Source organism: Panthera uncia (assembly GCF_023721935.1).
Source record: "Panthera uncia isolate 11264 chromosome B3 unlocalized genomic scaffold, Puncia_PCG_1.0 HiC_scaffold_1, whole genome shotgun sequence".
Lineage (NCBI taxonomy): Eukaryota > Metazoa > Chordata > Mammalia > Carnivora > Felidae > Panthera > Panthera uncia.
The window spans coordinates 41136158-41163763 of record NW_026057582.1 but is presented as its reverse complement, the minus strand read 5'-3'; the positions used below and the strand labels follow the sequence as shown (position 1 = coordinate 41163763).

Below are 27606 nucleotides of genomic sequence, written 5' to 3'. Positions count from 1 at the left end.
GCCCGCGCGCTGTCGCTTCGGCCCCGCCCCTCCGAGAGCCGAAGCTGGTGGTTTCCAAGACTGTGCTCTCTTTCTTACTGTTCTCCGTACTACCATGCCTCTGTATGAAGGCCTGGGGAGCGGCGGGGAGAAAACGGCAGTCGTGATAGACCTAGGAGAGGCTTTTACCAAGTGAGTGACGGCGGCGCTGGCTGCGGTCGTCCCCGGGGGAGGGCGGGTGGTCGAGGCCCGGGCCGGGTCCCCCCAGGCTCGCTGGGCAGGTCGCCGGGTCTCCACTTTTTCCTCCCGCACCTCCGCGAATGACGGCCCGTATTCCTTTCACTGTGAGCGATATGAATCCCGAGGATCCGGTTCTGACTGTTGGGGAGGCCTAGGAGGCTTCGAGAGAATTGTCTTCTCCGCTGGTGTCTTCCATGCAGGGGATGACAGTGATGGCTTAGACCCTTATCCTGGTCTTGTTTGCTTGGGAAGGTAGCAACCGAACTAACGTAGACATAATTTATTGAGTGGAGCGGCTGTTGGTACTGGAAATTCGAGTACAAGACAGAGCCATTGCTCCCCAAGAGTAGGAAGTCAAATGAGAGAAACTGCACACATAAACAAAGAGGTGAAGCCCTATAAGTAAGACTCGAGATCCTTTGTTGCACCGCCCCCCCCCAAAATCTTAGATTAGGAAATTTGACGTTTTAAAAGGCAACTTGTAAACACTAGAGTATTAGTTTTCAGTCTTTTGGATGGCATAGATCCCTTTGACGACCGAAAGAAAACCACAGATGCACAAACCTTAAAATATTTGCACAGGGTTTCAGGGTTTGGCGAACCATCACAGTGGTCCTTGGACTTCAGGTTGAGAGCCCTTGTACTAGGTTCAAGAGAGAGGAAAGTAACAGCCAGAATTGCCTCATATAGGTATTTGAAATAGAAACATCTGAAAATCTTTATATATATCTGAACATTGCCTAATATATAGTAGGTGTTTAATAATTATTTGTTGAGTAAGGGTCAAAACCGCCTATTTAAGAATTAGACTTCAGGTGCTTCAGAATTGGATTAAACATAGTTCTTGATCCATGACATTCTCTTAGTGTTCTATGCAAAATCTTCCCTTATTTATGTTTTCTTATTTTAAAGGCTTATTTTAATACCATGATAAGTACCTTGAGACTGACAAAGATAATTACTCTGGCTATGAGGAAATGAGAAGCAGAAAGCTATACAGGAAGGTGATTATTGACAAAGACAACAGGAGGGTGATAAGATGAATTTATGAAGTAAAAGAAAGGAATTGAAATCAACCAGTGGGTTGTTGCATCCTGGGGAATTTGAGAACTGGTGTAAGTAAACATGATGTGACTAGTAGAAGATAGAAAGAACTATTTGGGGATAGGAGAGCAGTACTGAAAACTAGACAGGACAGGAGGAGATAATGTTAAAACTAAACTTACATGGTGATCATTTTTAGCAGCATTTTTTGGAAATTTTTGTTGTACTAACATGAAACATACATGGAAATACCTAAATACTCAGGAGAAGCCTTTTTGGGTTTTTTTGTTTGTTTTTATAAAGGATGAATTAGGGGGCACCTGGGTGGCTCAATCCATTAAGCGTCCGACTTCAGCTCAGGTCATGATCTCACAGTTCGTGGGTTGGAGTCCTGCGTCAGTCTCTGTGCTGACAGCTCAGAGCCTGGAGCCTGCTTTGGATTCTGTGTCTCCCTTTCTCTCTGCCCTCCCCTGCTCGTGTTCTTTCTCTCAAAAATAAACAAACATTATAAATAAGTAAATAATAAGAGGATTGAATATACATAACAGTGAAGACTATAATAATATGGGCAGAAGCTTATTGTGTGAGTTCATGATGTGTGAATAGCGTGATTATGTCAAATATGCATAGTGTAAAAAAAAAAAAAAGACCAAAAGCAAACACATCAATATGGAAGCTAATAATACAAGAATGATGGAATTATGAGTAACTTATAATTATAATCCTGGATTTCTACTACATTATGGGATTTCATTATGTGAAATAAAATCCCATAATGTAGTAGAAATCCAGTGTTATAGAGATATGCTCCCTGAAACTAAGGTAAAATTTATTTTTTAAAAAAAGTTTATTTTGAGAGAGCAGGGGAGGGGCAGAGACAAGGAGAGAGAGAGAATCCTGAGCAGGTTCCATGCTGTGAACACGAACTGTGAAATCATAATCTGAGCTGAAATCATGAGTTGGATGCCTGACTGAACCACCTAGGTACCCTAGGTAAAATTTAAAACTAAAAAAAAAGTGCATGCTGATCTGAAATTCTGAAATAGTATACTGGTTTACAATATCACTAATTTGAAACAATTTTTCTTTTTACCTATAATATACAATAATGGATTGGATGGTATTTCTTTTTAGTTTCTTTGCCCCTTTGAATACATCAGAGATGTTTTCATATGTTTTTTGTGACCACTGCTTTGAAACAACCGTAGAAAAACTTGCTTCTGTGACAAATACACAGAAAGAATGTTATAAGTTGAATGTTTCAATTTTCTGTTATTTGCAGGTGTGGATTTGCTGGAGAAACTGGTCCAAGATGCATAATTCCTAGTGTGATAAAAAAAGCTGGCCTGCCTAAGGTATTTTTTTTTTTTAACAATTTACCAAAACAAATGCTGTACTGTAAACTTTTTTTTTTAATGTTTATTTACTTATTTTGAGAGAGATAGTGAGAGAGCACGCACACACGAGCAGGGGAGGGACAGAGAGAGGGAGAGTAAGAATACCAAAATCCCAAGCAGGTTCTTGCCCGTAAGCGCAGAGCCCAATGCGGGCTCGATCTCACAATCATGAGATCATGACCTGAGTCAAAATCAAGAGTTGAATGCTTAACCAAACTGACTGAGCCACCCACGTGCCCCTGTAAAGTATTTTTTATGTGACTTCAAGTAAGTTTGATTAGAACAGTGCTAAATATATAACTTATGACTGTATTCCAAGAAAAATTTTTTACATCATTATTTCATTTTAAAAGTTTCCTGCCAAAGCTAATTTGGCAGATTAGGACTTATAGAACAATAGGAAGAATAATTTTTCGTGCCATAGAATTCACCTATTAAAATCAAATACAGATGCTCCTGCCTTAACTTAATATTTGCATTCCTGAAGAACTTCCCTTTGATCACAAATGGGAAAAGTAGGGCTGAGGGAGACCATATAAAACCCATGTAACTTTGCAAAATAATAATTGATCCCTCAGGAAAAAATTGGAATAGCTTTGGCTTGCAACTGAGAGTGACTGGAGGCTCTCTCGAAGATAGTAAAAATAAAATGAAATGATGGATTGAAAACTTTGGTCAGTGGGTGTTGAGATTGGGCAGATGATAGGGTGTGGGGCCAATGGGGCTATTTATTGTCGAGGTGGAACCAAGAGGAAATGCAGCCCAGTGAAGAGTCATGAAAGGGTCTGCTTTGGAAAAGGAGCCTCTGGTACAGAAAATCATTTAAGCTTTTGAAAAATAGATCTGAAAGGATGCCTACCTGTTTGGTTACTGAGTTGATGATTCTCTTTCTTGATGAGAGTTATAACTGTTAGAATTTTAGCTCCTCTTGCCTTACATGAATTAATAACGAACATAATACAAATTACATGTTATGCAGACATTATTCCCTTATTTAACAATGGGATATGATCATATTTGGTTTTATAAAACACATGTTGTAGCAGAATAGATTAGTACATCAATTTATATTTGGCATGGGGATGATCATTAAGATCAACACAAAATATGTTGATTCAGAAAGCTTTTTAATTATGCTTGATTAGGGAATCATTTTATTGATTGCAAAATTTTCTGCAAATCCTTGCGTTAATGTAATAGATATATGTGGTGTGGTATTCAAAATGTGATGGAAGTTCCTGTCTATTCACTTTTTATGTTATTTTGCTTTATAATACTTGATTTTAATGTGATACTTGATAAATTACTAGATAGATTCCTGACTAAGAACTTTAACATTCTCATTGACACTTTTCTTAGTGCTTTCAGCTTTTTTTTTTAATTGTTTATTTTGAGAGAGAGAGAGAGAGAGAGAGAGCGCGCGCACAAGCAGGGAAGGAGTAGAGAGAGGGGGACCAGAGGATCTGAAGCAGGCTCTGCACTGACAACAGCGAGCCTGATGTGGGGCTCAGACTCACAAACGGTAACATGACCTGAGCCGAAGTCGGACACTCAACCGACAGAGCCACCCAGCCGCCCCATTTCTTTCAGCTTTTATCTTCATCTGGAAAAGACAGATTTCTGTGAAGATTAATCTCTAATCAGCCATACATGGTTTGGAACCTTTTTTAAGCTACATAAAATCATGAAATTAGCGGAGCTAATGGTATTGTCATTAAAAGAGTAAATAGAGGTCTGCCAGTGATGCATCAGAGTACTTAGAGCTTTCTGAGGATCATAATTGAAGTCCCTGTTATGTATTGGTGTTGACTTAGCACTCATGGCTTGGGAGTGTTTGCCTATACTGTTGTAATGCTAATAGTGTATGTTCTCATTTTTACCACATGTATTTGTGAGCATGTACTTTGTGCCTGGTACTGTGTTAATTAAAGGAAGATGTATCGTAGGCCCGACACCGTGTGCTTGGCCCTTGGAGTAGGTAGTCTGTTGGGAAGGTACACATTTTATGAGTAATTAAGTGGGATGATCTTATCAACAGGAAAGTGTTGGTGCTTTGAGAGTGACTTGCAGGCCCTGAACCAAGTCTGGAGTGTTTGAGGAGGCTTTTCATACTTTTTAATTTTTTTTTTTTTTTTCAACGTTTATTTATTTTTGGGACAGAGAGAGACAGAGCATGAACGGGGGAGGGGCAGAGAGAGAGGGAGACACAGAATCGGAAACAGGCTCCAGGCTCTGAGCCATCAGCCCAGAGCCTGACGCGGGGCTCGAACTCACGGACCGCGAGATCGTGACCTGGCTGAAGTCGGACCCCCAACCGACTGCGCCACCCAGGCGCCCCAAGGAGGCTTTTCATACTTTTTAATCAGTGCTGATTTTTATCAGTCCTGGCAAAATGGTAAGTCCAGATAGAGGAAAAATTTGAATGAGCATAGCTCTCTGCTTGTGAACACATACTTTTATCCCCACAAACCAAAAGTTCTGTCATCTTCGATGAGCCAATTCTTAAAGATTCCTAATTTAAGTGATTAATTTATATTTAGGGTTTGTATTTATTCTCAATACAGATTACTTTTGATGTATTACTGGGAAATGGATTAGTACAATAAATAAGCATATATTTGAAATTATTTTGTTATTATAAATTAATAAATCATTTTAATTTTTTGTAGCCTATCAAAGTTGTTCAATATAATATCAATACAGAAGAATTATATTCCTACTTAAAGGAATTCATCCACATACTGTATTTCAGGTAAGATTTAGTTATGGTTCCCCCCCCCCCCCCCCCAGCTTTTGTGATTAGATTTTCCTAATGCCAGTCATAGTGATATTTGGTTGTGTTACATCTGATGCAAAAAAGAGTTGTCTTCCATTACCGTTTTTACTTGTTTATTTTCAGCCGTTTCCAAAATATATTTGAAGACTAGACGATTGGCAAGCATAAGAGATACTGAAAGCAAATTAAATGTTCATTTATAAAGGAGGTTGGATAATTAAATTATTATATATCCATAGAGTGAAACACTTTATAGCCATTAAAAAAGAGTTCTGTATATGTAGTTATATAAAAGGTGTCTTAGATATATTGATATTTGAAAAAAGTTGCAGAACAACATCTATGGAATAAATATTTCTGTTAAAGTACGTGCATACACATGGACAATAATGAAGATATACAAACTGCTGTAAGTGGTAGTTTCTGTGTAGTCGAAGTGTAAAATATTTGTACTTTTCAAATTATAAACTTCTATTATATTTGGAGTTTTATGAGCATATATTACTTTCGTAACCTAAAAAAAGAAAAAAATCTTTTTAGTGCTTCAAGTGTGTGTTCAGACTAGGCTGTAACTTTTGTTTTCTGAGATAATTGTGTTAACAAAGATCGTGACACAGTGCACGGCATGTAATAAGAGGTCAGGAATGTTATCTTTACCAAGTAATAAAATGAAGATGTCTTTCTCTTCTTAACAAAATTGCACTATGTGCCAAAATAAATACAAACTTTTATTTACGTTTATAAATGAAAGCTGTCACCTTCCAGGCATCTATTGGTGAATCCTAGAGACCGCCGAGTTGTGGTTATCGAGTCGGTATTATGTCCTTCCCACTTCAGAGAGACACTCACTCGTGTTCTTTTCAAGTATTTTGAGGTACCTATTTTTATGTTGTTTCTTTTTAATTTTTTTTATGTTTATTTGTTTATTTTGAGAGAGATAGCAGGGGAAGGGAGGGAGAGGGAGGGAGAGGGAGGGAGAGGGGAGAGAGAATCCCAAGCAGGCTCTGCACTGAGAGGGCTTGAACCCACAACTGTGAGATCATGACCTGAGCCAAAATTAAGAGTTGGATACTTAACCTACTGAGCCACCCAGGCACCCCAGTTGTTGTTGTTGTTGTTAAAGAGATTCATTACTTTGCCTTCTTAAAAAAAATTTTTTTATTGTTTATTTTTTATTTTTGAAAGAGAGAGAGAATGACAGAGTGTGAGGAGGGGAGGGGCAGAGAGAGATGGAGAATCTGAAAGCAGCTCCAGCCTTTGAGCTGTCAACATAGAGCCTGATGTGGAGCTCAAACTCACGAACTGCGAGATTAGGACTTGAGCTGAAGTCAGATGTTTAACCTACTGAGACACCCAGGCGCCCCATTACTTTGCTTTTTAATTTTTTTTTTTTAATATTTAGTTTTGAGAGAGAAAGAGAGCATGAGTGGGGGAGGAGCAGAGACAGAGGGAGACACAGAATCCAAAGCAGGCTCCAGGCTCTGAGCTGTCAGCACAGAGCCCGATGGGGGGGGGGGGGGGGGGGCTCTAACTGGCAAACTGTGAGATCATGAGCTGAGCCAAAGTCAGACACATAACGGACTGAACCACCCAGGCGCCCCTGTTGTTGTTTTTTGTAGGTACTAAAGCTTAAACTAAAAGATCCTCATTTAATTTCCTTCACTGTATATACTACACAATCCATTTAAGAAACCAGGTGAGAATACACTCAAACCACTTTAAATTGACCATTTATCTTCTTTTCTTTGTATGGTTATTTCACATGTAATCAGCATTTCATCTAATACTTAGAAAACTGAAGATTTCTTCTTACTGATATTTTCTTTTTTTTTTAATGTTTATTTTTGAGAGAGAGAGAGAGAGAGAGAGCACAAGACGGGGAGGGGCAGAGAGAGAAGGAGCCACAGAATCCAAAGCAGGCTCCAGGCTCTGAGATGTCAGCACAGAACCCAACATAGGGCTTGAACTCATGAACCGTGAGATCATGACTTGAACCAAAGTTGGATGTTTAACCAACTGAGCCACCCCTTATGTTAGGGGACTTTTTTAGAATTAAAAGATACATTCTTTACTATGGAGCTTATTTTTTCAACGTTTTTTTTTTTATTTATTTATTTTTGGGACAGAGAGAGACAGAGCATGAACGGGTGAGGGGCAGAAAGAGAGGGAGACACAGAATCGGAAACAGGCTCCAGGCTCCGAGCCATCAGCCCAGAGCCTGACGCGGGGCTCGAACTCACGGACCGCGAGATCGTGACCTGGCTGAAGTCGGACGCTTAACCGACTGCGCCACCCAGGCGCCCCTTTACTATGGAGCTTATGATGTATTTTTTGCAGGTCTTTCTGGTTTCCAGTGTTTAGTTACTCTGACTGCTCTAAACTCTTTAGTTCTTTCATGTTAGTCTTTAAATTCCTATTATATATAAAAAAAATTCCTACTATACCAAGAAATTCCTATTACATAAAAAAAAATTCGTATTATATCTTATTATATCTAATATTCAAATAATGTCTCCCTTAGAGTAAGTGTGCAGTGCTAGGAATGACTCTCAAATCTTGATTGTGATAATATTACTTATAGTTTTCATTTTATAGGGGTCAAGATTATTTAAAAACCAAAATTATGGTTTAAGATGATTATATTTCATTTTAGGCCAGAATCCTTATTATTCAAATTTTTGAAAATTTTTGCCGTACACATTTAGGGTTTTTCAACAAGGGAGACTAGAAGATTGTAGAAAATGTGTATAATGGGTGAGAAATTAGGGGTGCCTGAGTAGCTTAGTCAGTTGAACATCTGACTCTTGATTTCAGCTCAGGTCACAATTCCAGGGTTGTGGGATCTCATCTCGTGTCGGGCTCTGTACTGAGCATGGAGCCTGCTTAAGATCCTCTCTCTTTGCCATTCTCCCTGCTTGCGTTCTCTCTTTCTCCAAAAATTAAAAAGAAAGAAAGAAAGAAAGAAAGAAAGAAAGAAAGAGAAAGAAAGAAAGAAATTAAGCACATAACAATTTATTTTTCATATATTCTACTGAGCTCAAAATATATCAGAAATCACAATGCATTTATGAGTAAAGAACAGTTAATACTTCTAAGTTATAGTTTAGTAAGGCAGGCCCAGAGAAACAGGTTACATATTCTCCTGTACTTACTGATGTCATAAACTTAGGGATTTGGTTTGCCATTTAGAAAAAAAACAAAACAGGAAGCAGCATCAACACTTATCTGAATAAAACAGATGAGTATATTTACATTTAGAGCTTTAAGTGGGTTTGTGTTGGTATCCTTATCTTGTATGTGGCTGGAAACCTGCTGTGTCCACTTAGATAATGGAACTACAGCCATTATTTTTAGCATTTAGTTATGAGGACTTTCATATTTTGATTGAATATTTATTTAATATTTGAGGTGTCACCAGATCTGGAAAATTCTCACTGAAAAATGTCACATAGAACCAAAGATTTTTATAGATCTTCAATTTAATTTTAACTGCTATATTATATTTTAGAACTAGAGTTCAGGGTCGTCCAGGTAGCTCAGTCAGTTAAGTGTCCAACTCTTGATTTCAACTCAGGTCATGATCTCAGAGTTCATGAGCTCGAACCCTGTGGCAGGCTCTGTGCTGACAGTGCGAAGTCTGCTTGGGATTCTCTCTCCCTCTCTCTTCCCCTCCTTGGCTCATGCATGTGCTTGGGTTCTCTATCTTTCTCTGAAAATAAATTAATTAATTAAAAAAAAATAAATACAGGGCGCCTGGGTGTCTCAGTCGGTTGAGCGTCCAACTTCAGCTCAGGTCATAATTTTGCAGTTGACAAGTTCGAGCCCCACGTTGGGCTCTGTGCTGACAGCTCAGAGCCTGGAGCCTGCTTTAAATTCTGTGTCTCCCTCTCTTTCTGCCTCTCCCCCGCTCATGCTGTGTCTCTCTCTGTCTCAAAAATAAAGATAAGCATTAAAATAGATAGATAGATAGATAGATAGATAGATAGAGTTCATATTACAAACTTTGTGAATAAAGACAATCAAGAATCTTTTTCTTGGGGCGCCTGGGTAGCTCAGTCGGTTAAGCGTCCAACTTTGGCTTGGTTCATGATCTCATTGCTCATGAGTTTGAGCCCCGCATCAGGCTCTTTGCTGACAGCTGGGACAGAGCCTGGAGCCTGCTTCAGATTCTGTCTCTGTCTCTCTACCCCTCCCCTGCTCGTGTCGCGTGCTCTCTCTCTCTCTCTCTCCCCGCCAATGTAAAATAAAACATTAAATTAAATTAAAATAGAATAAATAAAAAAGAATCCTTTTCTTAATTTTCATTTTGATGACAGAAGCATCTCTTTATTTTTTTAATTTAATATCTTCCTTAGAATTTATGTTTCTGTATCTCTTCTTTTATCTCTTTGATTTTTTCCTCCAAAAGACAAAGAGCAAGAATTAATAAAAATGTTTCATAATTGTCATTTGGAATAAAAACAACTTAAAGGATTTAAGGAGTGGTTTTTTGTTTGTTTGTTTTTTTAATTTTTTTTTTTTTAACATTTATTTATTTTTGAGACAGAGAGAGACAGAGCATGAATGGGGAAGGGTCAGAGAGAGAGGGAGACACAGAATCCAAAACAGGCTCCAGGCTCTGAGCTGTCAGCACAGAGCCCGATGCGGGGCTTGAACTCACGGACCACGAGATCATGACCTGAACTGAAGTTGGACGCTTAACCGACTGAGCCACCCAGGCGCCCCAGGAGTGTTTTTATTTATTAAGGTATATAGTTAGATTATGTAAATTCAGATAAATCAACAAACAGCCATAAAATGGTTGAAAAGCTATCATAAATATAATGTTAACTGTGAATTTTTTCAAGTATATTTGAAATATAAGGGAAGCATCTTCGACTACTAATACTTCAGGTTTTGTTGTTGTAATTGTTATTTTGGTTTTGCTCTTTCCCAGGTTCCATCTGTCCTACTTGCTCCAAGTCATCTAATGGCTCTTCTGACACTTGGAATAAATTCGGCCATGGTTCTGGATTGTGGATATAGGGAGAGCCTCGTGTTACCTGTATCTTTTTTTGTCAAAAGCTTATTTCACAGCTTTTACTTTACTTTCCCAGTAATTAGGCTTATTATGATTGGTGTTTGTGGTATCAAACTGTTTTGGGTTACCATATACAAATATGAATTCCCATGTAGAAAAAATTCCCAAGATTGTCATGAGACTGAAATTTGGTGGAAATTACCATTATGACATGGTCCCAGTATATACTCCAGGGGTCAGACCTCTTGAATATCATGTTCAGTGTTTAAGAAGAACATCAGCTAATTAGGATGTGTCATAGGACTTGACTATCTTAGTCACGTTCTAAGAAAAGGTAATACAAAGAGTAATTGGAGAAAGTGAAATGAGAAAGTTAAATCAAGAAAAAACATGAAATCTGCCTTCAGATAGCTGAAGGACTTACTGTGGGAAAATGAGTACGTTTTCTCCTTTTTCTATTTCTGCAGGCTATCACAGAGGCAATAGCGCATAGGGTTTATGATGTTGGTTTTGGAATCAAATACGTTAAGTGGTAAATCTTAGCTATGCTTCTTACTATCTATATGATACTAGTCAGGTAATCTCTTTGGGCCTTAGGTCTCTCAACTATGAGATGAGAATTAAAATATTTCCACCTCATGGAGGGGTATTGTGTGACTTAAATGGGGTAATGTATGTAAAGTATTTAGCATATGATCTGGCATGTAGTAATTGCTCAGCAAGTGCCGTAGTTTTTGTATCAATCACCATTGGGAAGAACTTCCTGGTAATTCATGCTGTCCGAAAATGGAATTAGTGACTGAATACACTGGTGCATTCCTTGTCATTAGAAGCAGGGTATAGGTAAAGGCTGTTAGAAATGTTACAGTGCACATGGCTCCAGTGAAAATGAGATTGAAATCTGTAAATCCATGATTCTTGAGCAGTTTTGAGATCTACATACGTATTTATTAGAAGAAATGCTTGTGGGCATGAAATCAAGAATCAGTAGCTCCTAAAGAACTAAATTAGTTAACATCTTTTTGATTTATCTTTTTTAAACTTTTTAGATATTTTTTTAAGTTTATTTTGAGAGAGAGTATGCACAAGACAGGGAGAGGGGCAGAGGGAGAGAATCCCAAGCAGGCTCTGCACGGTCAGTGCAGAGTCCATTGTGGGGGGCGGGGCTCCAACACATGAACCCTGAGGTCATGACCTGAGCTGAAACCGAGAATCCGTTGCTTAACTGACTGAGCCACCCTGGCACCCTGGTAATAGCTTTTTAAATATAAACTATTTTGTGTTTATATCTTGTAACAATCCTGCCACACAAGTAGTATTCTCTTTATTATATAAATGAGAAGATGGAAAGTTGGGATAGTTGACTACAGGTCATATAAGCATATAGCCAAGGTATATAACCATGTTTGTTTCTAAAGCCAGTGCTCTTACCAATATATATATTTTTTAAACATTGTACTTACAGACAATATGGAAAATAAGGTAGCAAATCTTCAGTACAGTATTGTCCACTATCCTCTCAGCTCTAGTAGAAACACAACGTGAGACATATGTAATTTAAAATTTTTCTAGTAGCTACATTTTTAAAGTATAAGTGAAAGATGCAATTACTGTATTTAACCCAATATATTCAAACTATTAGTTCCACATAAGTTGTATAAAAACTATAATGAGATATTTTATAGGGCTTTCTGTATGTGTGTGTTAAGTCTTCTAAATTTGGTATTGGGTTTGTTCTTACAGCACATCTGAATTCAAACTGGCCACATTTCAAGTGCTCAGTAGCTACTTTATCAGTTCTAACTAATGAATTCTGTGTGTGTATGTGTGGGTGTGTGTAACCTTTGTCTTTGGAGAAAATTTTGAAAAAAGACTGATATTTTGTACCTCTTAAAAATATTGAGAACCTGTTACCAAAGCTGACTTAATATGCAGAAGGTAAGGAAAATACCAAGAAAACCACATTTTATCTCCTAAAATGGTTACATCCTTGACTACCCTATAGATATATGAAGGGATCCCAGTACTAAATTGTTGGGGAGCACTCCCTCTAGGAGGAAAAGCTCTTCACAAGTAAGTTTCTTGGGATTTAGCACATTTGCTTCACCTGTGCCACAAAAACATGTTAATATTTTGATAGTATCAATAGAAGGTTGATGGACATTTAATGTCACTCAATCCATTCTCTCTTAGCCTTGAATGTATTCATCTTTTTATTTTATTTTTTTAATTTATATCCAAATTAGTTAGCACATAGTGCAACAATGATTTCAGGAATAGATTCCTTAACGCCCTTTACCCATTTAGCCCATTCCCCCCCACAATGTATTCATCTTTTAAGGATAAAACCACTTTTGTGTAAAGCATTATAACCCACTATGATGTGGTAAAAGTATTAAATAAGAGAAGATATCAAGCGCAATATTTTAATTCCAGTAACTTTTTTTTTTTTTTTTAACCTTCAGGGAGTTGGAAACTCAGCTACTGGAACAATGTACTGTTGACACAGGTGCTGCTAAAGAGCAGAGCCTTCCCTCTGTGATGGGTAAAACTATTTTCAACTATTTAATACTGGTTTATATTCCCTTTTCATTCTTCGGCTCATATTGGTTTTTTGCCCCATTGTATAGTTACTCTCTTTTCCCTCACGTCACTCTAATGACATTGCTTCAGTTATAGGGTTATTCTTCACCTCTTAAGTTCAGTAATTTAATCTTAGTCATACTTTCTAGACTTGTGGCATTGTGGATTATCATATACTCTTTTTTTTTTTTTTAAGTTTATTTTTGGGGGGAAGGTCAGAGAGAGAAGTTGGGGGGTGGGGAGAGAAACAGAAACCCAAGCAGGTTCCATGCCGCCAGCACAGAGCTTGACATGGGGCTCAAAATCACAAACTGCGAGATCATGACCCAAGCCAAAACAAGTGTCAGATGCCCAACCAACTGAGCCACCCAGGTGCCCCTGTCCTATACTCTTGATATTATCTCTTCCCTTGGCATTCTGAGCTCTCTTCCTTTATGATGTTCTATTATTTCTCCAGGTATTCCTTGGTTCCCCCTGTTTTTGCTTTCTCTACTGATATTCCCTAGGGATCTGTTCTTTTATTTCTTTTTCCCCCACTGGTTTTTAACAGTGATCTCATCTGTTTCCATAACTTCAGCTACATCAGTATGCTGTTGATTCTCAAATGTGTCATTGGGCCTGACCTTTCTAAACTTGATACTCATATTTCCAACTGATTATTAGATGTAAACTAGGCATGTTTAGGTACCTCACATTTAAGACCTTCAAAATGGGAACACGTTATCTCTTCTTCCATATTTATTTCAACAAATTGTTATCAGATAAAGATGCCATCTTCCTTATCTCCCATTTTAGAGGACTGGGAGTTAAAAATCCTTTCAGTTCTCCCTCAGAAATCTCTTTTTAATCTCATCTCCTTTTCTCTATCATCTATACCACTGACCATCTGAAAACAAAGACATTGTAAACTAGACCCTCATTGTTTCTTGCTTGGATTGTTTCAGGAGACCATTCTCTGGACGTATTCAGTCTATTTTCTACTGTTGCCAGGAGTAACTTCCACAATACAAACTTGATTACCTTGCTCTTTGGCTTGAGGGTTTCTGCTGGCTCCACAGCTTAAAATCCAAATTATGTGTTTGATAACACATTTCTTCCCAATCTGACTTTCTACCTTGTAGCCCTAACTATTCAACTTAACCCTGTGCACCTTTTTCAGCTACAGTAAATTTCGTATAGTTTTCCAGGCACCACTAGTCCTCCCATAAACCTGAGCCTTCATACCTGGATGTTTTTCTTTGCCTGGTTGGGTTTTTCATCCCTCTACGTGACTCAGCCAGAGTGTCATTTTATTGTGAAGCCTTTCGCATTTCCCCCAAGCAGAATAAATTTCTCCCCTCTCTGTTAAGCCCTCACCAGCATTTATTACAGCACATATGACACATCCTCATTTACCTGTTAACTCACCAATTTCCTTCAGTACACTTTAGGGATCTGTCTTACTTGTTTTTCAATCTGAAGCACTTAGTATACTACTTAGGCACTAAATAAATGTTGTAAAGAGAAAGACAGGTTTTTAGGACGTTTATCCTTGCTTATATTGTTTTCCTGTTTTTCTTTTGGTAGTTAAGATAATAATTGCATTCTTCTATATATTTTTCTTTTTTTTTAATTTTATTTAAAAATTTTTTAAAAATATTTATTTTTGAGGGAGAGAGCATGTGAGCAGGGGAGGAGAAGAGAGAGAGGGAGACACAGAATCTGAAGCAGGCTCCAGGCTCTGAGCTGTCAGCACAGAGCCTGGCACAGGGCTTGAACTCATGAACCGTGAGATCATGACGTTAGCTGAAGTCGGACGCTTACCCGACTAAGCCACCAGGGTGCCCCAGAGAGAGAGAATCTTAAGCATGGGCTCGATCCCAGGACCCTGGGATCATGACCTGAGCCAGACAAGGTCATCACATTAAGAGTCAGACACTCAACTGACTGAGCCACCCAGGCACCCCTAATTTATCTATTACAGGGAAATTTTGTTACTCTTTTAGTATGTCATGAAGACAAAAGTATCCAAAGATAATGAGTTTAATGTAGCATTCAAAGTATTTTTAATAAAGATCTTTAAAAGTGATGATAACATTTCCTTACAATTCTGAACTGTACATTCTTGGATACCCTTTCTTTAACCAACCATCGTGGTCTCTGATTCTAATCTTTCCGTGACATATTTTCCCAAATCTGAGTCTGTGATAGCCTTGCAGTCCTACTGATTGAGGAATTAAATCATATCATTGTTTGCTGAAGGACACGTGTAGGAGGATCAGAAATGCAAATACATTTAAAATATCTCTTGTCAAGGTTCTTAGCAAGGAGGAGACACAAATCTCATGTATATGTGGGTATCCTTATATGAACTTTGAATGAGTTTTTTCATTTAGTTTTTGGAACCTAGTTCAAAAAGAATAAATACATTAAAGTAACTTATAAAGACTAACCCAAGTACATTGATTCAACAAAAAGTGTACAGTTAAAAGAAAATTATATAAGAATATAGGGGGGTAGCATCTACCCCCAGCTAAAATAAGGGTTTTATTTTCAAGCCTGCTTTACATTTTTTTTTTTTTTGCCTAAAGAAAACTGTTTCTCATGTTACAAAATTTCTTTGTTACATTTTGAAATTCATTTGAATATGCCTAAAGAAAATATAACATTAATTGAATGTTACAGTTTTTAGCACTTATATTATAGTTACATTTCTCTCATCTCTTTATAGCCAAATTAAAATTTTTTTGGAAATCTCTATCCTTTTGTGAGGTACGTTCCGACACTTAAGGACAGAAGTCTTCAAAGTTTTTGATCACACACTGACCCCATCAGTAAAAAGCTTTTGAGCATATACCTTCAATACCTATGTGTGTTTATTTATAAGTTGTGTGTATACCACTATGACTATATTATGAAACACACAAAAGTAAGAATTTGGGAAGGACAAGATAATGGTAAATAATAATTCTAACGTTATACTTAACTAGGGCTAAAAGTTTTTTGTTCCTCAAAACAAGGTGATAAAATATTTTTTTAAGAGTTATGGGTTAATATTTTGAAGGTGTGGCTTTCAAGTTTAATTTCTATTAATACTTAGTTTTAGTGGCTGCCATAACTTAAAGATATAGCTAACAAGGTATGTAAGTTCAGATGGAAGAAGTGCATGATTACCCTTATTAAATCATGATTCCATTTTCAGCTATAAATTTCTGTCTTCTTTGATATAAATAATTTGTTCTTATAAATCGGAATATTTTTACATAATTAACAATGAGTTAAAAAGTCTGAGTTTAGAAGGTTTTAATTTTAGGTTAGAAAATTTTGTTTCTGAGCCTGACTTAGAGAACTAGATTTTTAGCAACAAAATCACATAAAAATGGTAATATATCCAAACATCCACCTTCTAGAGGCTCCCTAAATTGTATCGATTTCTTTGAATGGATACATTCTTGCTCACTTTTTTTAAATGTCACCTTTACCTTGAAGAAAAAAAGTTGAGAGTCTGTGTCTGATCCTTTCTAAAAATAAGTATTAGGTTAGCATATTACCGACATCACAGGAGGATAAGCAAACTTGAAACCTCACTTTTTGTACAAGAAAAATTAATAACTCCTATTTCTTCTAAGTATTTTACCACAAGATACCCAACAAATCTTTTTATAGCAGAAAGGATTGTTGTGGTCAATTTCTATGTGGTGCCAATTATTCTAATATATTATTAGATCTTGTTTATCCAAGTTTTGAGTGTGTGATATCTGGTAGGACTTGGTGCACATCTGGCTTCAACTTCTGTGCTTTGGCTTGGCCTTGAAAAATGGTGACGTTTCTATTTGGCTTTTAAAAAGCTATAGTACTTAGCTCTTTAAAAAATTTTGCTCAAATGGAAAGTGGAAATGTGAGCGCAATTTAATGGACTGCTTTTGCTTATTATTAAACTTCTCTAAATAAAATTTCTGTTTTAGGTTCAATTCCAGAAGGTGTCCTAGAGGACATTAAAGGTAAACTAAGTTCCCACTTTTGTCCCTTTTATCCTTAAGTATTAGTTTAGAGGGCATGTGTTTCTAAATATTTACAGATGTACAACATATATTCAATTGATAATGTAATATCCTAAAAGTATTTAATATACAGGATAAGCTATGTGATAATGTAAATAAAATGTTTATTTTCCTTTAGATTTATGGAAGCTTTTGCCATTATTTATGATGTCTTATTGAAGAAACTACAATTATAGAGTATATAGTAATACCAGGGAATTAATAGTTTGCACAGTATGAATTAACAGATAAACTGCTTAAGAAAGCCACTGGTTTTATGTTGTATAGAATTTTTTTTACTCTAGTTTTTAAATACATATATACAAGGTTAATCATTTTACTGACTTTAGAAGTTCTATATTTGGGGCCAAAATATATTGGATTCACTTTTTTTTTTTTAATTTTTAATGTTTATTTTTAGTTTTGAGAGAGAGAGAGAGAGCGCTCGTGCGTGAGCACAAGTGGGGGAGGGGCAGAGAGAGAGGGAGACACAGAATCTGAAACAGGCTCCAGGCTCTGAGCTGTCAGCACAGAGCCTGACTTGGGGCTTGAACCCACGAACCGTGAGATCATGACCTGAGCCGGAGTTGGACGCTTAACCAACTAAACCATGCAGGCACCCTTGGAGTTGCTTTAAAAAGATATATTACTTCTTTGCTAGAGTGTATTTTTATGATAATGTTTAAATTGAGATTTCTGGTATTTTGATTCACTGAAAGGAAAAGCATTTAAAATATAATTTCATATTCTTCAGTACTGACAATGTCATGTAAAATTCATAAGAGAGAATCAGACAATAATGGATTTTAGAATTAAATGAGACCTGAAGATAATCTGGTGTGGTTGGGGCCCTGAACAAAAGTGATTTGTTCAGTGTAATACTGTAGGTAGGGTTAGAGCTGGAGCTGAAAGATGGATCTTGTTCTTCGTTATGTTGTTTACTTATGTGATATAATTACCTAAAATTTCTTCACTTATTGTAATACCTGAGTTTTACAATATGTAGATACTTATCTTGCTTTGTTATTTATGAGGACTTGAATAAAATAGATAATACCCGAGTAACTTGAGCACCTAGCTTACTATTAGCATATTAGTATCTTGTAGATTCTCAATATGTTTTAACGAATAAAAAGACTCTTATTATGATACATATATTTAACGTGTTTTGCAAGTAATTGACCAAGTCATTAGATTTTTCACATTCAACATTAATTTTGTTTCTAAACATTTTTTATTCCTTACCTTCTGAAAATATTTTGAAGCAGCTTGTTGTAAAAGATACTTTGCAACTCAAATAATTTTTGACAGAATAAATGTTCAAAGTGAAAAAAAAAAGTGGGATAGAGGGAAAATGGTAGTGTTGGGGTATGCTAGAGGTAGAAAATAATACGCCAAAAAACCCTAAACTAAGGGAGCCTTACTGCAGCTAAGAGCAAAATTTAGCCTTGCGTTCGTTCTGACCACGATTTTTATTTTATTTTTATTTTTTATTTTTTATTTTTGTAGAGAGAAAAGAGTGCATGCAAACAGGGGAGAGGGGCAGACGAAGAGAGAGAGAATCTTAAGCAGGCTCCACACTGAGCATGGAGCCTGACACAGGCTTTGATCCATGACCCATGACCTGAGCCAAAATCAAGAGTTGGACCTTCAACCAACTGAGCTATTCAGGCAACCCTGGCCAACCAAGATTTTTAAAAAGAATCAAATAGATAAGATTAGGGATAGCAGTGGTTGAAAGGAACGTGGTACTCAGAATAGCTACATATTCATAATACTAAATTTTATTATGGTACTCTTTATGCCAGGAATATAAAACATATAGTTTTCTCAGAGGTGTTTTATTTTTAATGTGGTTTTATGAAAGATGAGCACACAACATATCTTATTCCTCATTGAATGAAGAAGTTTTTTATTTGTGAATACATTCTCATAACCAAACTAAAGGCAGAGATAGTTTGTAAAATCTGAAGGAATAGCTGACCAGTATGTCCACTTGAATAGAATTGTTTTAACTGGGACAGAGATCGATTCAATCACAAACCATAACAAAATCTCCTTTTCTTTCTTATAAGTGCGCACTTGCTTTGTAAGTGATCTGAAACGTGGATTAAAAATCCAAGCAGCAAAATTTAATATTGATGGGAATACTGAGGTAAGTTAAAAATAAATGTATATTCTTTTTTTCAGAGGTTATAACCTATGTATTTATGCTTATGATATTTATATTTCAGCGTCCCTCACCACCCCCAAATGTTGACTACCCATTAGATGGAGAGAAGATTTTACATGTTCTTGGATCAATCAGGTAGACCTTAATTTTTATGAGCAAAATAATGAACTGAAATGAATTTTTGGCTTTTAAAAATATATAAGCCTTTAATGTTGCTGATTTAACAATTTTATGTGTTTTTCAGTACGCCTCGCTGTTCATGATTTATTTTATTCAACTTCTTAATTTTGAAAAGTTTTATTTTGTAAAATTTTTAAAATTATATAAAAATATTTAAATTAAAAAAAATTTTTTTCCTGCTCTTCATAGTAATTTAGAAGTAATGGAACTATTCTTCAAGGTAGAGAATAAAGTACAATACTTTAAAACAGGGTTCAGCAAACCTTTTTTGTAAAGAGGTTTGTGAGCCATATGGTCTCTGTTGCAAGTACTCAAGTCTACAATTTGGAATGCAAAATCAGCCACAAGACAATATGTAAATGAATGAGCATGGCTGTGTTCCAATTTACAAAGATAAGTGGGCTGGATTTGGCTTACAGGCCATAGTTTGCTGGCACCTGCTTTGAAACGTCATGTTAGAAGGAATGCATTCTTCCAAATGTGCTAAATCTTAAGGACCAGTTAGTAATTCACTTTTTCATTTTCTTTAGATTATTCTATCCAATGATGCTATATAAGTTACAGACTTACATAATTATATTGGTAACAATAGCATTTTGTTTATATACAAGCTTTATAATATTTGTATGTACAGGGGCACCTGGGCATACAGGGGCACCCTGAGCATCTGACTCTTGATTTCAGCTCAGGTCATGATCTCAGGGTCGTGGGATCGAGCCCTGCATCAGGCTCTGCACGGAGTGTGGAGCTTACTTGGGATTCTCTCTCTCTCCCTTTGCCCTTCTCTCCTGGTCACACGTGCACTTTCTCTAAAATAACAGTAAAAATAAATAGTTTGTAGCTCTTATAAAAAAAATAAAAAATAAAATTTGTATTTATAAGTTTCATTTGTAAACTATTAGATCAGAAGATGCCACAGAAAAGAATTATGTAGATAGTGAAGATCTGAGGTAATACAGAGGTTGAGATCTATAAGGGTGAGCATGAATACACAGATGTTACAGATGGTAGGGTAGGAGGAGAACAACAGAGTGAGAATGTAATACTTTTTGGTAGTAGCTTTTATCATTTTACCTCTTCTTTAGGTTATACTCCTTAAATTACTGTTTTAAATTTTCTCCAGGTTGTATAGTAGAGCCCAAAATACAAGAAGAAAATAAATGTTGAAGGAGATGAATATGCAACTTTTTGGTTCATAATAGCTTTTTGGTTATTTGGGAATAAAAAAAACACTGTGTCTCACATTTCAGACCCAGTGGATTTACAGTCGTCTGCTCATGTGTTTTTTCCTACTAAAAATCGAGTTCCACTGAAACATAATTAGACACGGTTCAGACCACACACACAGTTCGTAAGTCAGAAGGGTCATTTGAATTTTTAAGTGCAGTGAGAACTTAAAGTTATTTGTGTATCCGTCTTGGTACAGAATTCCTATTGGTGGTTTTTTTAGACTTTTATACTTGGATTACCTGTATTAAAAAGATTTTAAAAATGATTGTCTTTTCGAAGCTTTCAACAGTTCACATAGAAAAACAACTTATTTTCTACCCCTAGTATTTTGTGGGTTAAGTAACAGTAAAATTGCATAATTTCAATATCAAATCTATTGGCAATAAAAGACTTGGAACAAGAAAACTTGTTCCGTAAGCATTCAACTCAACTGGTAGGAGTGGAATTCTGCAGGCATTACAGCAAGTGGCTGACTACCTACGAGTGTTCAGCATACTGCAGGCCTCAATAACCTTACTGATGACATGAGGAGCTAGTGAGTGGGTGGAGCCTCATGAAGAGAATTTTATGTTTTGAAGAAGATTCAAGAAAGCTTCAGAGTGTTGGGCATAGTCTGATCTAAATCTTATTTTTAAGAAATAGTGTTGATATATGCGTATGCGTAGGTAGTTTTGTATTGCATTGCTCAGGATTTAGTTTGGCCACCAGTGACACAAACCTGACACTAGTGGCTTCACCAAGATAGGAGTTTGTCTCTCTCTTTTCAGCTTTGTTTGTTTGTTTGTTTGTTTGTTTTTGAGAGGGAGGGAAGGAAGGAGGAGGTGAGCTGGGCAGGGGCAGAGGGAGGGAGGGAGAGAATCCCAAGCAGACTCCATGCTATCAGCACAGAGCTCCACGCGGGGCTGGAACTCACGAACTGTGAGACCATGACTGGAGCGGACATCAATAGTCGGTGCTTTGCCAACTGAGCCCCTCGGGCGCCCCGTCTCTCTCTTTTAAAAGAAGCTCAGAGGTAGATAGTCCAGGAATGGTATGACAGCTCCCACCAGGGACCCAAACATCCTTCATCTTTCATCCTTTTGGGGGTAGCCCTGTCCTTAGATACCAGGGTGGTATCTATATCAATACAGTTAAAGCTACTATATCTGTGTTTAAAGCAAGCAGCCCTAGGAAGGGAAAGAAAAAAGTGCTCCTGTCCTTTTTAAGGAGATGTCTTTCAGAAGTCCCAAATGCCACTTCTGCCTCCATCTCATTGTCTGTTCCTTAGCTACACATCTAACTGCAAGGGAAGCAGGTAAATACAGTGTTTCAACTGGAGGAGGGCATTATATCCAGCTTAAAAATGGAGCTTTTTTTTTTTTTTTTTCAAATTACAGGATTTACAGGATATTGCAAAGATGATATAGGAAAGCCTCATGTACTCTTCACGCAGTTTCTCCCAATGGTTACACCTTACTTAACTGTAGTACAATAGCAAAACCAGTAAATTGGCATCAGTGTAACATGTATATATAGTTCGTATAATTTTATCACACGTAGATTTCTGTAATCACACCACAATTAAGATATAGAACTATTCCATCACCACAAAGACCTTCCTTGTGCTATCCCAAAATGGGTTCTTTTGAGAACAAATAGGAAAATGGAAAATGGGTATTTTATTAGGCAACTAGCAGTCTTTGCCATACGTTATTTTTAAAAACAAGAGAAATGCTTGGGGAGGGGCTTGTTTTTAAATCTTTTGTATCACTACAGATCTTTTTTTTTTTTAATGTTTGCTTTTATTTTAGAGAGAGAGAGTGCACACAAGCAGGGGAGGGACAGAAAGTGAGGGGAACAGAGGATCTGAAGCAGGCTCTGTGCTGACAGCAGAGAGCCTGATGCAGGGCTCGAACTCATGAACTGTGACATATGACCTGAGGCGAAGTTGGATGCTTAACTGACTAAGCCACCCTGGCGCCCCCAGATCTGTTTCTTGAATCTTAACTAACTTTTATAGAATCACTTATTTTCTGTTATTAGGCTTAAGGAAGTATAACTGGGCAAAATGTCTGTTAATCTGTACATAATAATAGTTACAGTTAATACATAAGGAGGGCCTCCTGTGTGCCAGGCACTGTTCTATTGATTCATTGAATCCTCACCTCAAACACCTGTGAGGCAGATGCTGGTCTCCTCATTTACAAATGCAAACACCTCGTGTTTTAATTTTTTTTTAATGTTTATTGTTGAGAGGGAGAGACAGAGTGCAAGTGGGGGAGGAGCAGAGGGAGGAGGACGCAGAATCTGAGGCAGGCTCCAGGCTCTGAGCTGTTAGCACAGAGCTGAGCTGTGGGGCTCGAGCCTCTAAACTATCAGATCACGACCTGAGCCGAAGTCAGACGCTTAACCGACTGAGCCACCCATGTGCCCCCAAACACCTTCTGTTTTCATAATTATGCTATGTTAACATAGTACTGGTACTTAAAAAATAGAACTGATGATATATATTCTATCATATGATGCCAACAAAGCACTCTCTGTTTTTAATCTCACTAGAGATTCGGTTGTGGAAATTCTTTTTGAACAAGATAATGAAGAGAAATCAGTTGCCACTTTAATACTGGATTCTCTTATACAGGTATTTTGATTTTGCAAAAAGTTTCCATTTTAACTACAGCCCTTTAGAGAAACTGATGTTTTTGAGTAATCTCTCCACCCAATGTGGGCCTTGCATTGACACTTTCGAGATCCAGAGCCACATGCTGTACGGACTGAGCCAGCCAGGTGCCCTGAGGAAATTTTTACATGTTATCTTCTGTATTTTTATTTTAGCTGTTGGTTACAATGTTAGCTTTTCTGCTAAATGTTACAGTTTCAGAGTTTGACTTTGGCACTGAAATATGGTACTTAACAACATTTCAAACTGAGGGATAATAAGTGCTATCGTGTATTTTTTCCCTAGCAACAATATCAGATTTTTAGTTTGTACGTGGTACAGCTTGTAGTTTCTTTAAGTGCAGGTTTGGGTAGTATTGAATTTTAAATTCCATAGGGTATATGATAATGTCTTCTTTGTTTAATGACTGGAATCACAGAATTCCATGTGAAATACCATCGATTTGGAAGATACTGTCTACCTCTGGGGCTCTGCTCAGAGACTTTTATGAAAAACATAGCATCAGTGAAAGACTTTAACATTATAATTCTTAGAACTGATGTGGAAACAGTTTTTCTAAGAATGTTTTCTTCCCACTTGACAACTGGCTCTGGATATAATACTGTGAAGTTATCATATACTTTCTTTACGAAAAAAAGTAATGAAGTTCTTTTATTTCTTCTCCTATTCTTTGCTCGACTCAGTCATTCTGTCTTGAAAATGAGATTACTCACATATAACTACCGTGTGTCCTGTGGAACTTTAAATTCTAAACTGTTAGATTTTAAAATCTTTCAAGTTCCATGTAAGTATATAGCAATATTTTCATGGTTATATTTGCTACATGAAAAACTCCCTTGTTAAAGAAACCTTGCTGTGCGTTTTTTCTGTGGTAATAGTACTGATCACCTATTTAATTTATAACACATAATCTGTATATTGTCTTGAATCCAGTCAAGCATTATTCATACAGTTAAGGATAAATTCTTTTTTTTCTTTCTCTTTAATAACAGTGCCCAATAGACACCAGAAAGCAGCTCGCAGAGAATTTGGTAGTCATAGGTGGCACGTCGATGTTGCCAGGATTTCTCCACAGATTGCTGGCGGAAATAAGGTATTTGGTAGAAAAACCAAAATATAAAAAAGTACTCGGCACCAAGACATTCCGAATCCATACTCCACCTGCAAAGGCCAATTGTGTGGCGTGGTTGGGAGGTAAGAATTTAGTTTTTACAATATAGATGATTATATGGTGATTGGTTCCTGAATGGTATATTAATGGCTGTAATAGATTCAGTGTTAAAAATCATTCACGTAACAAACTAATAGAACTATTAAATAATTTCCTTTGAACATTGACTTTTCCTTGAAGTGTTAATTTTCAGAGTTATATCCCTATTTCTCTTGGCGTTTGCACTTTAATTTTTTAAATAAACTTCATCCAATGAAAATCATTTCTCATAATAGTGATAGCTGTGCCTTTATTCCAGTGCTGCTACCATTGCTCAAGACATTTGTTTTAGTTCCTTCTAAAGCTAACCTGTGAGCCATATATGAGAATTGATCTCTTTATTTTATAATTACACTTTATTTTGTGACTGAGTTCATTGAATGATAGTTCATAGGAAATGATAGTTCCGTTGAAATCAGGAAATAGCCTAGAGCTAGTATATACATATGTACTTTGAAGAGAAAAACAAGCATGGATGTGTATACTTGTATAATTCTGCTATGTGTTTTATGATGCATTTACAGCTAATAGGTATCTTGATCATGAGAAAAAGTATTGAGATTTTATTATTTATTTATTTATTTTTAATGTTTATTAATTTTTGAGAGAGAGAGAGAGAGAGAGAGAACAGGGGAGGAGCAGAGAGATAGGAAGACAGAATCAGAAGCAGGCTCCAGGCTCCGAGCTGTCAGCACAGAGCCCAACGCGGGGCCCGAACTCACAAGCCGTGAGATCATGACCTGAGCCGAAGCCGGATGCTTAACTGACTGAGCCACCCAGGTGCCCCTAAAAGTATTGAAATTTTAAATGAATGTTGTATTTCTTGTAAAGTAAAATTTGGTCAAAATGTAATTTTGGTCTAGGACAAATAGATTTAGTTACTGCATTATTTCTTATTTATTTTCTTTAAAAAATTTTTAATGTTTTTTTTTTTATTTTTGAGAGAGGGAGAGAGACAGAGCATGAGTAAGGGAAGGGCAGAGAGAGAGGAAGATACAGGATCTGAAATGGGCTCCGGGCTCTGAGCTGTCAGCACAGAGCCCAACATGGGGCTTGAACTCACAGACCTTGAGATCAAAGTCTGACACTTAACCTACTGAGGCACCCAGGAGCCCCAGTTACTGCATTATTTTTTAAAGACCACCTTGTGGGTCTTTATAAAGTCTTTAGCAGAGACTTGGGTGGCATTATAACGATGATTATTACGTTTTACAGTGCTGTTTTATTTATTGACATACAATCTTGGAATTGTGGCAAAGAAAACTAAAAGTATTATTTACTGTTTTTACACAGAATTAAAAATACTTTCCACTCCACTCTACCTCACCTGCTTTTAGACACAGTTAATGCTTGGTAGCATTTTCACTGTAGTCTGCTATAGGCCATTTAAGTCACTTTCACACAGGAATTGTGGCTTACCCTGTTACTCAAAATATAGGATACAAAATAGCTGCAATTAATTTGAAGACTGACTATGCATTGCTGAATTTCAGCACTTCACTCGTCAAATAATGAGTTGGACGTGTGTGTACATAAAATTTTCTGGTAAAAGTTTACATCTTAAATAAAAATGGTTTTTTGGGTTTTTTCGTTTTTTTGTTTTTTTGTTTTGTTTTTTTTAACCACACAGGAGCTATTTTTGGTGCACTACAAGACATACTTGGGAGCCGTTCAGTCTCAAAGGAATATTATAATCAGACAGGCCGTATACCTGATTGGTGTTCTCTTAACAACCCTCCGTTGGAGATGATGTTTGATGTCGGAAAAGCTCAGCCACCTCTGATGAAGAGAGCATTTTCCACTGAGAAATAAAAGTTTGATTAAAATTCAGCTTTGCTTCATATCAAGTATCTAATCGATTATAAGCAAATGGTACAAAGTATATAGGATGCTCTTAGAGATGACTTTATGGCAATGAAAACATTTCTGTAATGACTTTTTGCATTGCGATTCTTTTGACTTTTGTTTTTCTTGTGTAGTGGTAAAATGGTAGCTGATGCTTAATGAAATTTGTTGTATTTATATCAATAAAATATAGTAAAGCGGTTTAATTTTGGAAGTTTGTTACACAGTTTAATTTCAAAAGGAATATAACATTTTCCCTCCACAATTCACATAATCTGAGCTGAGCGTTGGAAAGTTCATTAATTTCATTATTTTCAGCAATTATTTCAAGAATAAATAATATTACCATTACCAGGTATTTCAAATATTAACCTGGGTCTATTCAGATTCTTTTGTTTTGGTATTTATGTGTCCATGTTACAATGCTGCTTTTGCAGGAATATATTTGACTCTTTGGACTGAGAATGTTTAGTAACATAGTTAAAACACTGGTTAAGCAACATGTGCAGATGTTTACTTTTTAACTTTACAGTTTCTTTATGAACAATTCTACATTTCTAAGGAGAAAGATACTTCATTTTTATGCAAAGACATTCCATTTTATGTATTTTTATGTAACTGCTTTATAAACGTGAAATTCATAATGTTTTAATCTCGTGCTTTTTATCTTCTCAGGATAGGGGTGCTTGCAAATATGTACTGAGTCATTGTTTAATTTTTATCTTTGTTCATCTTCATTTGTCTTTAACAAACTACTTCTTACTGAAATTTTTATTTTATTCTTTCCATGTGCCTGTGAAAATACGTATATACCTACTTCTGAAGAATGTATTCATATTTCTTAAGCCAGAGTAGGAGTTGATACATTTCCTGGTCTATATATCCCATGTCCATTCTTACTCATAGTTTAATAATTTTGATTGTCCTTTTCTGGGTGCTTCCTAGTTTTGCCATATGCTTTTTGTGTGAAGGTACCAGCTCCAGCTGATACTTGAAAGAGCTGGTTCCTGGCATGAAGAATAGGAAAGAGTGTGTGTGTGTGTGTGTGTGTGTGTGTGTGTGTGTGTGTGTATGTGTGTTTTAAAAATACTTATAGCTATACTTCATCACCAAAAGACTAGTAGCACAAGACTAAGTAGCACAAGACTAAGATTCGTTCAGTATTTATTGGTCTGTCCACTTTGCATCTAGTGGTTTTAGACACTGTAAATGCTGCAATAATGAGACCTGAACCTTTGCCCTTAGGAGGTT

At 36.7% G+C, this 27606-nt stretch overlaps 1 protein-coding gene across 2 annotated transcripts; it reads left to right on the top strand.

Moving 5' to 3' along the window:
• On the top strand, positions 1-26561 carry ACTR10 (actin related protein 10). 2 transcript variants are annotated; one of them, XM_049612683.1, is made up of 13 exons: positions 1-171; positions 2546-2618; positions 5330-5412; positions 6202-6310; positions 10373-10480; positions 12462-12529; positions 12922-13001; positions 16984-17019; positions 19134-19213; positions 19293-19366; positions 23180-23261; positions 24293-24494; positions 26141-26561. In XM_049612683.1, exons 1-13 carry the CDS (start codon positions 95-97, stop codon positions 26320-26322), a joined length of 1254 nt encoding a protein of 417 aa, XP_049468640.1. In that variant the 5' UTR covers positions 1-94; the 3' UTR covers positions 26323-26561. The 2 variants fall into 2 exon arrangements, with proteins under 2 accessions (XP_049468640.1, XP_049468641.1); XM_049612684.1 differs by lacking the exons at positions 1-171; positions 2546-2618 and adding an exon at positions 5000-5055.
• The last annotated feature ends 1045 nt before the right edge of the window (positions 26562-27606 follow it).

What these genes read in the sequence shown, in the direction of transcription:
- ACTR10 (XM_049612683.1), top strand. Translation starts at nt 95, where the DNA reads ATGCCTCTGTATGAAGGCCTGGGGAGCGGCGGGGAGAAAACGGCAGTC. An exon ending in CATGTTCTTGGATCAATCAG is followed by an intron (nt 19,367 to 23,179) that starts GTAGACCTTAAT and finishes TAATCTCACTAG; the next exon opens with AGATTCGGTTGTGGAAATTC. An exon ending in TACTGGATTCTCTTATACAG is followed by an intron (nt 23,262 to 24,292) that starts GTATTTTGATTT and finishes CTTTAATAACAG; the next exon opens with TGCCCAATAGACACCAGAAA.